We start from the raw sequence: 12,537 nt of genomic DNA, 5'->3' as shown, positions 1-12,537 counted from the left end.
GTTAATCACCTCCTCACTAAACAGATTTATACAATGTTTTTCAATCTTTCAAAACCCTGTTAAATTTACACTGGGCCATATTTAACTAGGGGGTAAGGTCAGTGGTGTCTCATTTATCAATATAATTTGAAAGTGGCAAAGACTAAATTAAAATTTCATTTATAATTCACTGGATCAGACCTTCCTTGCTGGGGGTGGCTATTTTAGGACAGTGGGTGATAAGACCACAGGGAATTTAGGTAAGATAACACTTCTCAAAGTTAAGGCGAAATACACCTATTAGTCTTCTATATGATATCTAGTAACTCCCCTAAATTTATCAGGGGTACCTTGCTTAAATTTAGTGGGATCCCAGGTATAACTGTAATTTGAGCCCTAGTATTTATTATTTGCATGAAAGTTTGAGAATTAGTGCAGCACAACAGATGGCAAAATTACTTCATAAACTATGTTGTTGAGGCACCAAAGCAAGTAGTGCCCTTTCATCTTTTTCATTGTGTAAATTCTGTATATTTTGGATTTCCAATTGGGTCACATTGTGGACCTTTGTTTCATTATTTTTTTCATTTGTCCTCTCCCTCTTGTCCCCCCCCCCTTTTGCTTTTTTTAGTCACTGGTTATATTGAATACTTCGGGGGAGGGGGTACCCTCTGGTATTTATAAACTCTACTTCTGGAGAGCCTCACACATCAGTGCTATCAGGGTCACAGGCCTCCTCTATGATATCTGGCTGCTTTATAAAGTATAAGGAACTTGGGCTTAAATCAGGTTTGAAGGAATCCCTTGGTTGTGCCACATGGGTGCCATGGTGTTGTCCCCTGTAACCCTGAAGGTCAGGATCTCTGTTGCAATAAAGGCAGCAGCAGAACTCAAGGGTCCTGGGGAATTCTCTGGAATTACGAGCGGGGACTCAGCCACCATCTAATGACTGCCTTTCCCCCTCTCTTCTCTCTCCAGTAACTGCTCTGTCAGGAACTACCACCCAACTAGCCCAGCTCTTGCACAGGCTACTGTCTCTCTTTCCCACCTGTGCCTTACATGTTGGGTCCAGCCCAGGCACTAGCACAGCTTCACTGTAACATGCAGATAAATCCCAGCAAACACACTGGCCCAAGACTAATTTAAGGAGAGCTCCAATCCCATACTGCTGCTCCCAAATGCCTAGGAGTTCTTAAAACTGACAACTCCGCTCGGCTGAACACAGAACTGAGTCCTGGTATGGTCAACAATGCAACACAGGGCAGCACAGCTCACAGCTCCAGCTCCCCAGCACCCAGCAGCCCACAGCGCCGGCCGCCATCAGACAGCAGAGCAGGTGAGCTGAGTCAGAGCTGGAGAAGACAGACAGGTGGTGATCATGTGTGGCCATGCCGCTCACAGTGCCAGCTGCTATGGTCACCTGCGAAGGTGTGGCTGAGGCTGTCACCGGTGTAGTACACACCCACCAAGAGGATAAGAAAAGGGTGATGACTCACAGAAGAGAGGTCTCGGGGGAGAGCAGGCCTGGCTTCTCACGTAGCTCTGAAATGGCTTCACAAACCAAGAAAAGGAGCCTGGTCCCGGTGTTCACTGTGGGTGCAGGGTGGGACCGAGGCAAAAATTCTTGCCCAAGGGCAGAAGCTTGTGTGGCTGGAACCCCCTGCCACCTCTAGAAGGGAGGCCACCCAGACTTCTCATCAGCTTGTCCAGGTCAGGGCACAAGGGGAAGAGGGAGGTGTTAAAAAGAAACAGTAGGCCCCAAATGGAGTCATTTGTGCTAAGCCCATGTCACCAAACCAAGACTTAATACCTAACCTAACTGCAAATACGACCTCCCCTAGGAATGTCATCTTAACCAATCTGGAATTTTCTGGTCAACACCAACGAGGTAATCTGCCACATAGGTTTTTCCTTTTTAAAAAAATATATATATTTATTTGGCTGCGCTGGGTCTTAGTTGCAGCACGCCAGATCTTCGTTGCGGCATGTGAACTCTTAGTTGTGGCATGTGGGATCTAGTTCCCCGACCAGGGATTGAGCCCAGGGCCACTGCATTGGGAGCACTGAGTCTTAACCACTGGACCACCAGGGAAGTCCCCGCATAGGTTTTTTTCTGTCCCTCAAAGAAAGATGAGATAATCCACTCTTTCCTTACCTCTTCCCCCTTCTGCCCATCTAAGCCTTCCATCTGGACACCTCTCTACTTGCTAGATGCGATGCTGTCCAATTCACCACCAATCACTTAATAAAGCCAATAAGACCTTTAACATTTATTTAGTTGAATTTTTGTTATTTTAACAGATTGGTGAGGCTTTAACTGTGAGCAAACATCAAAAAATGCGGAGTCTGGGGACTTCCCTGGCAGTCCAGAGGTTAAGACTTCACGCTTCCACTGCAGGGGGGCACAGGTTCAATCCCTGTCGGGGAGCTAAGATCCCACAAGCCGTGTGGTGTGGCCAAAAAACAAAAAGAAAGAAAGATATGCATTTGCAATTGCTTCCTTTTTTTTTTTTTTTTTTTTTTTTGCGGTACGCGGGCCTCTCACTGTTGTGGCCTCTCCCATTGCCGAGCACAGGCTCCGGACGCGCAGACCCAGTGGCCATGGCTCACCGGCCCAGCCGCTCCGCGGCATGTGGGATCCTCCCAGACCGGGGCACGAACCCGTGTCCCCTGCATCGGCAGGCAGACTCTCAACCACTGCCCCACCAGGGAAGCCCACAATTGCTTCCTTTTTGATAAAGAAAACACCAAATCAAGATGCTCAAGAAATGATCAATACTGGTTATTGGGGGTGGCTGAACCAAGAGCACTTGAGGGGCCAGGGTGTTCTGGAGTGAGTCTACTTTAGATCTTTTTTTTTTTTTTTTTTGCGGTACGCGGGCCTCTCACTGTTGTGGCCTCTCCCGTTGCGGAGCACAGGCTCAGCGGCCATGGCTCACGGGTCTAGCCGCTCCGCGGCATGTGGGATCTTCCCGGACCGGGGCACGAACCCGTGTCCCCTGCATCGGCAGGCAGACTCTCAACCACTGCGCCACCAGGGAAGCCCTAGACCTTCTTATCTTAACAGCCTTTTCCTAACCTTCGCATGATTATTTAAGATTAACTGAGTAATCTGCATAAACCATATTTTTCTATTTAACAGCCTTTACTTTTAATTTTTAATTTTAACTTATTTTTTACTTTTCTATGGAGGAAACCATGCTAAGATTTACTCCTTTAAACATTTAACACTTATAAAAAGCATAAAAAGTGAAAAGTTTCATATCTCCTTCTAACTAAAATTACAAGAGCGGCATCATAGTTTCTCCTTATATCTCACTCTGGGGGTTATTTCAGAAATAAGTAATGTGTAATGCACTAGGAATTTGGGTCTAATCCATTAAATATACTAGGATTTTCAATGACTTAGGTAAGTTTTGAATAGTTTTCCTCATATCAATTAAAGGAATTCATTTGCTTCAGTAATATTGCAGCACTTAAAATTTCAAAGCTCTCTAAGGACATGCACATACAAAAACTGACTTACAAATGTAAAAACCATCTGAGAACTCAAATACACCCATCTCGTATCTTGAGGATCTCTTGCCTAAAAGGAACAAATACTCTGTTTGGTTCCAAAATTCTTGGCCTTACTCCACTATGTCTCTCAATCAACATACATTTAAAGCCTGAGAACTATAAATATTATACACTCACACAGTAAATTATATCACAAACCATTAAGGGAAACTAGAGTTAAGAGCTGCAATATTCAATATATAAACATATACAAGGAAAGAAATGCAAATATTTCAATCAGTGAGATAAGCAGCCTGTTTCCCTACAGTTCAGAAGGAAACCCAGATTTCCAAGCTTGAGGTCCAGACTCCCCCTGTGGGGATACAACCCCTAGAGTGTGTCAGTCCCTGGTGATGGAGGGTAAGGACACCTGAGCAGCCATAGAAATAAACTCTGGAGGCTCCAACATAATGCAAATGCTCCCTTCTCAGGCTTCAATTCTTACAAGTGAGAAAACTCTTGGCCAGATTCAATTTAAAGTTCTAACTGAAATGTACTCCAAAACTCATTAAACTCTTGTCCAGGAGACAGAACACATGACCTTCACAGACTTTCTCAATGTATTCATATTACTCTGAGTGCACCTACACTGCAAAAGCGACTCAAACCCGTATCTCAAAACAGGCACCAAGAAAATCACGGTTATAGCTTCAGAAAGGGCATCACTCCCCATCCCCCACCCACCATCACAGGTGCATCCCCAGCTTTCCAGGGATCTGTATCTTCTCTTCCTATAAAGACTCCTTCCACAGTGGGTGCAAGCAGGTAGGACACTTACAGGGGGAGGCTCCCCAGCAAGAACAACTGGTCCTCTGAGTACTTCCCTTTGCAGGCTTAAGGGGGCCTTAGCTTAGAAATACTGACCACAGGTCTCGGTTCCCCACTGTTGTTGCCTTGGACACCACTGATATTTTAAATGACACAAGCCCAGTGTTTGAATAATACAGCACAACCATTCTGAACCAGGATTTATGTGTAAAGGAAGGAAGAAAATTGTAAGGCATTTTTCTAGTTCAAGAACAAAACACACAAATGTCTATTCCTTTCTGAAAATAAATGTCAGTTAATTATTATTTCCATGGCAAGGAACTGTTTGGAAATAATCATAATTGAAGAAAAGAAAAAAACAGATCTCGAATGTTACATGCAGTCACTTATGGGACCAAAAAAAAGAAAAATTTTAACTAATGGAATGGTATAATAGAATATTTTGTTTTATTTTTTCTGACATTCACCTCTTTCTTCCCCTTTGGAAATATTTTATACTCTCTTTCAAGATCTACTGATTAAATACATTTACAGTTACCAAAAACCGAGACTTAAAGTGAATAAAGTCACAAACTCAGGGAGGGGCAAGGCTGACCTGGAACTATGATAAAAAGATTACCCAGGAGTCTCCAAAGAGGAACCTCCACCCAAAGGGCTCAAACAGGATGTCTGTGCCCAGCAAAGGTCCTGGGGGGGAAGCGCAAGACTTATACAATGTAGTTCCAGGTTAGTCTCTGATTTCTTCTCATGGAAAATATACATAGACAAAAAATGAATCTTTAAAAAGAGCCATTCATGGCTCTGTGGAGAAATGATACAATTAAAATACTGCGTAGTCTGAAATGCACCGCGGAAGACAAATAGTTAATGATGAAGCTATGCACTGGAGAGGGGAAGATGGCGTTTGGGAACGTGGGGAAAGATCTGGAAATCTAGGCATTTACTGCCTGCCCTGGGAAGATCTAGGGTACAAGAACAGGGTCGTGGATTTGTGACCATGTTTCTCAAAATTTGGAAAGTGAGGGGGAAATGAGTCCCCACACCCCGGGGAGAAAGGAGGGACTGGGGACCCCAAAGACCACAGCTCCTCCAACGCAGGAACCCCGGATACTGAGTCACGACTGTCTCCTGATCACCCTCCCCGTGGACACCACACAATCTGGAGTAGACCCGGCCACTGCAGTGAGCGGAGAGGCCGCCCTGGGTCCCGACTGCCGGCCGAGCCCCAACGCTGCCTGCCGCGCCGGCTGTGGACTCGGGTCCGCAGGTCCGGAGTTGACCGTGGGGAGGCCCGGGTCCCACAACGGCCAGTTCCAACTGGTCCCTCCGCCCCCGTCTCCCAACACCAGGCTCCCCAACTCACCATTTTTCGGTTTCTCGGCTTCCCTGTCGTCCACCCCACAACTGCCGCGGCAAGTGCAGGTCTCAGCGACAGAGGATGCCGCGGAGCCACCGGAGCCCTTTAAGGGCATCGAGCGGGGACGTGCTGCACAGCGGGAGCAAATGAGAATGAGCAAGCAGTCCACGCCACCCACGCACGTCACTGGAGCGTCGCCCGCTGGCGCCCACACGTACGTAACCAGCGACTCCCCTGATTGGACAGTTCGCAAGGCCCCGCCTCCCGTGCCTGAGTGACAGGAGGCCGGAGTTCTCGTCTTTGCGCCGACCTTGTCCTGGCAGGGGCCCAGAACTGTGCCCTCCACGGACACTGCACTGAACCATAAGGCCGCGAGGCCCTAACGGAACTGTGACACTTCTTCACAGACACGGAGACTTAAAAGTGACCTCACCATATGAAATGAGTCTGGCTCCACTTTTATCTTTGACCATTTCCTGTGAGAGACGCCCATCCATCCCTACCTACCCCCACTCATTTGGTACTTTAAAAGCCCGCCGGCCTCAGGGGCACTTGGCTCTGGTGGGAGGATGAACCCCGCAGTCCTAGACCAGCCCTGAAACCTCAAACACTAGCATGTGTGAAACACTGAGAAAGAGAAACCACCGGAAAACCTTTTCAGTGTAATTCCTTGTTTGTTGAAAGGTCAAAGGAGGCAAAACTGAAAGACCACTGCTGAGTGAAAAATGACAGCGAAGGTATGAAGGATAAACAAAGAATCACAACCACCGTCATGTATGGGGCAGGACCGAGATGAGTGAGGGATGGGAACGTCAGGACACTCTCACCACTGCCCACAGGCCATTTATGAATCTTCATGAAGATTCCAAAGATGTTTCAATTATCACTAAATCTTGCCACAAAACATTTCGTATATTCTTTCCTGAATATATTTGCTGATAAAAATTTCAAGCAGTAATTAAGTTTGGAAACAATTTTTGTATGTTAGTTTGTCCTATAATGTGGCAATCTGAGTTTTCACTCACGGTTTTGGCAGAAAAATCAGCAAGAAGCCAACTGTCTGTTGGGAAAGAATGGGTTCCATAAATGCATCATCATATGTAGTTTTTAAAAACAAAAGGTATTGCTATGAAAAGGTCTGGGGGATTTATCAATAGAGCAAATAAGTGCAGTGTATTGCAATATATATACCATGTTACCTTTTCTATAACCTTCGGAGACAGGTGGACCCTCCACACCGCCCCCCCCCCCCAACTGCAAGCGTTGGTTGAGTAGTGGAGACTAACACACACCTACCAAGAATATATGAAAGGGTTAGTTACTTCTGAAACTGAGGTCTCTGGGGAGAGCAGGGCGGGCCTCTCAAGCCGGTGCGAAATGGATTGAGAACAAGGAAGGGAGCCTGGCCTGGGTTTTTTAAACTGAGGTCAGGGGCTGGGCTAAGGTGGAGGTTCACACACAGCCTTTCTTATCACCTTGTACAGATGTGGGGCACAAAGGGAAGAAGGAGGGGTAAGACTCTAAAGTTGTCAACTGTCAAATAATGGAAAATACATATACTGGTCTCTGCCCCTGGTTACTGGCACCCAGCTCCTAAAAGCTTGTAAATTCCTAAAGGATAAGAGCACTAGGAACAACTCTTATTCCGCTGAAGCGACTCTGGGTGGGCTCCTGGATAGCTGCTGGGTGGGGGCTGGTCACCAGAAAGAGCAACGCATGATAAGGAGCTTGGAATTTTCAGCCCAACACCCTCATCCTCCAGAGAGGGAATAGGGCCTGGAAATGAAGTTAATAATCAATCATGCCTACGTGAGGAAACCTCCGTAAAATCCCAAGGGTATCCCAAGGGTATGGGGGTCGGAGAGCTTCCAGGTTGGTGAGCACATCCATATGGGGGAGGGTGATGCACCCCAACTTCACACGGACCCTCCCAGACCTCACCCTTTGTATCACTTCATCTGGCTCTTCACTTGTATCCTTTATCATATCATTTAATAAACTGGGAAATGTAAATTAAGTGTTTCTCTGAGTTCTGTGAGCCGCTCTAGCAAACAGAACCCAAGGAGGGGGTTGTGGGAACCCCTCATTTGTAGCCAAGTTAGACAGAAGTTGTGAGTAACCTGGGGACCTACTCCTTGTGATTGGCATCTGAAGTTGGGGGGCAGGAGTGGCTGCCTTGTGGGACTTAGCCCTTAACCTGTGTAATCTGAAGCTGTCTCCAGGCAGACAGTGATAGGATTCAGTTAAGTTGTAGGACACCCCACTGGTGTCACAGAGAATTTACTTATTGTGGGGGGAGGCCCTCACATATTTGGTGACCAACAGTGTCAAGAGGGAAGTGTTCTGGGTAAAAGTTAAGGAGAAACACAGGCAGGAAGAACTGGATTTTCTCTACTCAGGAAAAATACTGAGTTTTCCCAACATATCAGCAGTCAAACATTAAAAGATGGAGCCAGAGACCTCTGATCCGGCAGATAAGGAGCTTAAAAGGTAACAGTCCCATCCTCAACAAACTTTTTGTAAAAAGCAAACTGAAAAAAATCAATGACTCTTCTTATATCTTTCAAAGAACTGAGGTCACAGGGCAAAGTGTTGTCTCCAAAACTGCAGAGAGACTGAAAAATAGCCATTTTGAAATATGCCCACAAAATTCCACTCTTCTTAACAAGTCCTGTCCTCAAAAGAATCTGCTTCATTAGAAGCTAACCAGCTGGGATTCTACCAGTGCCTAAATGACATGAGGGGTGGGAAATAGGCAACTGGAGTCCCCTCTAGCCTTTCTGCCTGACCTCTCAGCAAATACTTGGTATGTTTTCCAAAACTATGCCAACTCTCCAGCACCAACTGGGTGTCCTGCAATTCAATTCAAGTCTAACACAAACTAATCCGAGTTAACATCAGACTCCACAGTTTACAGGTTCAATCCTGTAAGACTGCCCCCATGTCAGATGCCAGCTGCAAACAGGGCAGTGGGCAGGTTACACACATTTCTGCATGGCCCGCTACAAATTCGGAGGTTCCCTGGACAATACCTCATCTTTGTTAATTGGCTAGAAGAGCTATCAGAAAAGCACTACTTATTATTACCAGTTTACTGTAAAAGATACAAGTCAGGAATAGCCAAATGTGAAGGGTGCACAGGGCAAAGTGGTGGTCGGGGGGTAGGGAGCTTCCATGCCCTCTCCTGGAATGACAGCCTCCCAGCATGGTGATGTGTTCACCAACTCAGATTTCTCTGAATCCCGAGGTTTAGGGGTTTCCATGGAGTTCCCTCATGTCGACCACTGGTGAATAACTCAATCTCCAGTCCCTCTTTCCTCCCCAGAGGCTGGGAACTGGGCTGAACATTCTAAGCCTCTAATCAAAGCTTGGTCTTCCTGGTGACCGACCCATACCCTGAAGCCATCTTGGGGGCCTGGAAGCAGTTGCCTCATTACAACATAAGATGCTCTCATCACTCAGAAAGTCCAAGGGCCTTAGGAGATCTTTGATAAGATCTGTGGACAAAGACCAAACATTTTTATCATATCACAGAAGGTCACAGCCCAAGGACACACACTCATTAAAATACTGAGACCAAATCATGGGACGCTAGAACATTTCCTCTCCACCCACAACATGCCACTACACCAAGCAGACGCCTGTTTCATCACAGTGGGAAACACAGAAAGAACAGTATGTTTCAGAACTTACTTACAAGTCTCTACAGTACCCCAGAGGTGACATGGGAGACAAAAGCAAGGACACCTGAGGGTATTTCACCCCGGACAGCTACAACAAATAGTCGATACAGCCTAAGGCTAGTCAGATAAACAAAAAGCCTCACATTAAGGTCTATTTACCTCAGTTCCTTTTCACACTACATCACGTCCAGTATTCAACAAAAAATTCAAAGGCACAAGAAAAGACTTAAAAAACACACCTTCAGGAGACAGTGTAAGCAGCTCTTTGCAGGAAACTGCCCTCAGCAGGAAGTCCCTTTCCTTGTCACTGTAGCAAAGTTGTAATGTAACTAACTTTTAAACCAGGCACCCCCATGCTCTACTCATCTCCCGCCCAAGCACACCTTTCAAATCCTTTCATCACACAACACCTTGCCTAGCCTGTTGGTTCAAAGAAGTAGAAATGAGTAAGTAGAATAAGTAATTAACAGATGACCAGATCTCTTCCCTAGCTTCCCTTTCGGTAATCTCGTGAACAAACTGTGTGATTAACATCTGGAGGAAGATCACAAGTCGATGAACCTGCATGCAGTGGGGGGCAGTGATGACTGTGACCCCCTATCTCAATGATTGAGATTACTTCCCTCTTTCCCTTTAAAACTTTCATGGCCGAGCAGGCCCTTGGGAGGTGGTTTTTTCGGTCCACCATCTTCCTGGATTGCCGGCACTCTGATTAATCAAAGACAACTTTCCTTTCTATCAACATTTGTGAATTTGATTTTGTAAGCTGCGAGCAGCGGGCCCTGATTCGATAACAATAGGACAAGGAAAAGAAACTAATTCAGATGTAGCGGGTATGCTGGAATTATCAGACCAGAACTTTGAAGCAACCATGATGAATATGCTAAGGACTCGAACAGAAATAGTGGATGAGGGACTTCCCTGGTGGTCTGGTGGTTAAGACTCCACGCTTCCAATGCAGGGGGTGCAGGTTCGATCCCTGGCCGGGGAGCTAAGATCCCACATGCTGCAGGGCATGGCCAAAATAATAAAAAAAAAAAACAAAGAAATAGTGGGTGGCGTGCAAGTACAGATAGGTCACGTACGCGAATATGGAAACACTTGAGAAAGAACCAAAAGGGAAATACAAGAAATAAAAACCAAAAGCACAGAAATGAATTATTCCTTTGGCAGGATGGGGGTGAGGGCACATCAACACAATGGAAACATGTGAGGAAAGAATCACTGAGTTTGAGGAAATGTCAAGAGAACCTTCCAAAACTAAAATGCAAAGAGATGAAAGAACAAAAAAGGGAACAGAAATCCATGAACTTTGAGACAATTATAAAAAGTGTAACATACACATGATGGGAATACATGAAAGAGAAGAAAGAAGGGAACAGAATAAGTGAAGCTTATGGGGACTGAGATTTTCCCAAAATTAATGACAGTCACCAAACCACAGATCCAGAAAGCTCAGAGAAATGAGATTAAAAACTGAAAAATGCACATCTAGAAATACCATATTCAAACTTGAGAAAAATCAAAGACAAAGAGAACATCTTAAAAGAAGGTAGAGTGAGAAAATATTAGGTATAGAAAAACGAGGATAAGAATGAAATCAAACTTCTTTAAGAAACCATGTAAGCAGGAAGAGAGTTTCATGAAATAAAGTGCTGAAAGAAAAACCACCCAACTAGAATTCTGTGTCAAGCAAAATTATCCTTCCAAAGTGAGAGAGAAATCAAGACTTTCTGAGACAAACAAAGATCAAGGGAATTTGTTATCAGCACACCTGCTTTGCAAAAACTTAAAAGAAATTTGTCAGGGACTTTCCTGGGGGTCCAGTGGTTAAGAACTCCATGCTCCCAATGCAGGGGGCCCGGGGTTCGATCCCTGGTCTGGGAACTAGATCCCACATGCTGCAACTAAGAACCTGCATGCTGCAACTAAAGATCCTGCATGCCACAATGAAGATCCCACATGCCGCAACTAAGACCCAGTGCAGTCAAATAAATAAATAAACATTAAAAAAAAATTTGTCAGGAAGAAGGTAATGATGAAGAAAGGAAGAGTGTTAGAGAAGGAATAAATGAAGGTAAAATAAAGTGATTTATTTCTGTTATTTTTATGTATTCTGACAGAAAACACTTTGTTCAAAATCATAACAGCAACTATATAATTATAGCTTATAGCAAGTAATTATAGCTTACGGTTAAATGAAATGAATGATAGCAATGGTACAAGGTCAGGGAGGAGGAATTGGAATACTCTGTTATGAGAAAACTGTACATCCACTGAAGTGATGGTATACTGTTACTTCCGACAGGACAAGGTTAGTTGTAAATGTATATTGCAAACTCATGGGCAACTACTGAAAAATGTATAATAGTAAGCTAAAAGAGGAGAAAAAAATGGAACCACATAAAATGCTCAATAAAAGGTAGAGAAAGAAGAAAGGTGGAAGAGAATGAAGAAACAAAGAACAAAGGTAACAAATAGAAAAGAGTAGAAATATGGTAGATATTGATCCACTCTATCAATAATCACCTTAAACATCAATGGTCTAAATACAAGAAATGAAAGACAGAAATTGTCAAGTGAATAACAAAATAACAATTATATGTTGTCTGCAAGAATCAGTTTAGATATAAAGACACAGATAAATTAAAAGTAAGGACCTTCTTTAAGATCCTCTCTGGTCGTCCAGTGGGTAAGACTCTGTGCTCCCAGTGCAGGGGACCTGGGTTCGATCCCTAGTCAGGGAACTAGATCCCGCATCCCATGCTGCAGTGAAGAAGCCCATGTGGCGCAGCTAAGAGCCCGCATGCTGCAACTAAAGATCAAGCATGCCACAGCTAAGATCCGGTGCAGCCAAAAAAAAAAAAAAAAAAAAAGTAAAGGGTGGAGAAGGATATACCATGCCAACACTAAACAAAAGAGAACTGGCATAGCCACATATATATTTCTTTTAATTTTACTGAAGTATATAGTCGATTTAGAGTGCTGTGTTTAATTTCTGCTGTACAGCAAAGTGACTCAGTTATACATATTCTTTTTCATATTCTTTTCCATTATGGTTTATTACAGGATTTTGAATATAGTTTCCTATGCTATACAGTAGGACCTTGTTGTTTATCTATCCTATATATAATAGTTTGCATCTGCTAATCCCAAACTCCCAATCCTTCCTTCCCACTGACCCCCCTGGCA

General features: G+C 44.5%; 1 protein-coding gene across 5 annotated transcripts in view; it reads right to left on the bottom strand.

The window, feature by feature from the left end:
* LOC307184744 (uncharacterized protein) overlaps positions 1–12,537 on the bottom strand; it is a 49,608-nt gene that overhangs the window by 24,914 nt on the left and 12,157 nt on the right. Inside the window, exon 1 of one of the 5 annotated variants that reach the window (XM_079918461.1) lies at positions 5,669–6,664. The exons of the other annotated variants lie outside the window; for them this stretch is intronic. Within the exon in view, the coding sequence (XP_079774587.1) occupies positions 5,669–5,671 (3 nt within the window). The 5' untranslated portion in view covers positions 5,672–6,664. Of the gene's footprint in view, positions 1–5,668; positions 6,665–12,537 lie in introns of those variants that run through there. 5 annotated transcript variants of the gene reach the window in all.

This window comes from Stenella coeruleoalba (assembly GCF_951394435.1).
Source record: "Stenella coeruleoalba genome assembly, chromosome: 3".
In the NCBI taxonomy this organism is placed as follows: domain Eukaryota; kingdom Metazoa; phylum Chordata; class Mammalia; order Artiodactyla; family Delphinidae; genus Stenella; species Stenella coeruleoalba.
This window is presented reverse-complemented; position numbering and strand designations above follow the sequence as displayed.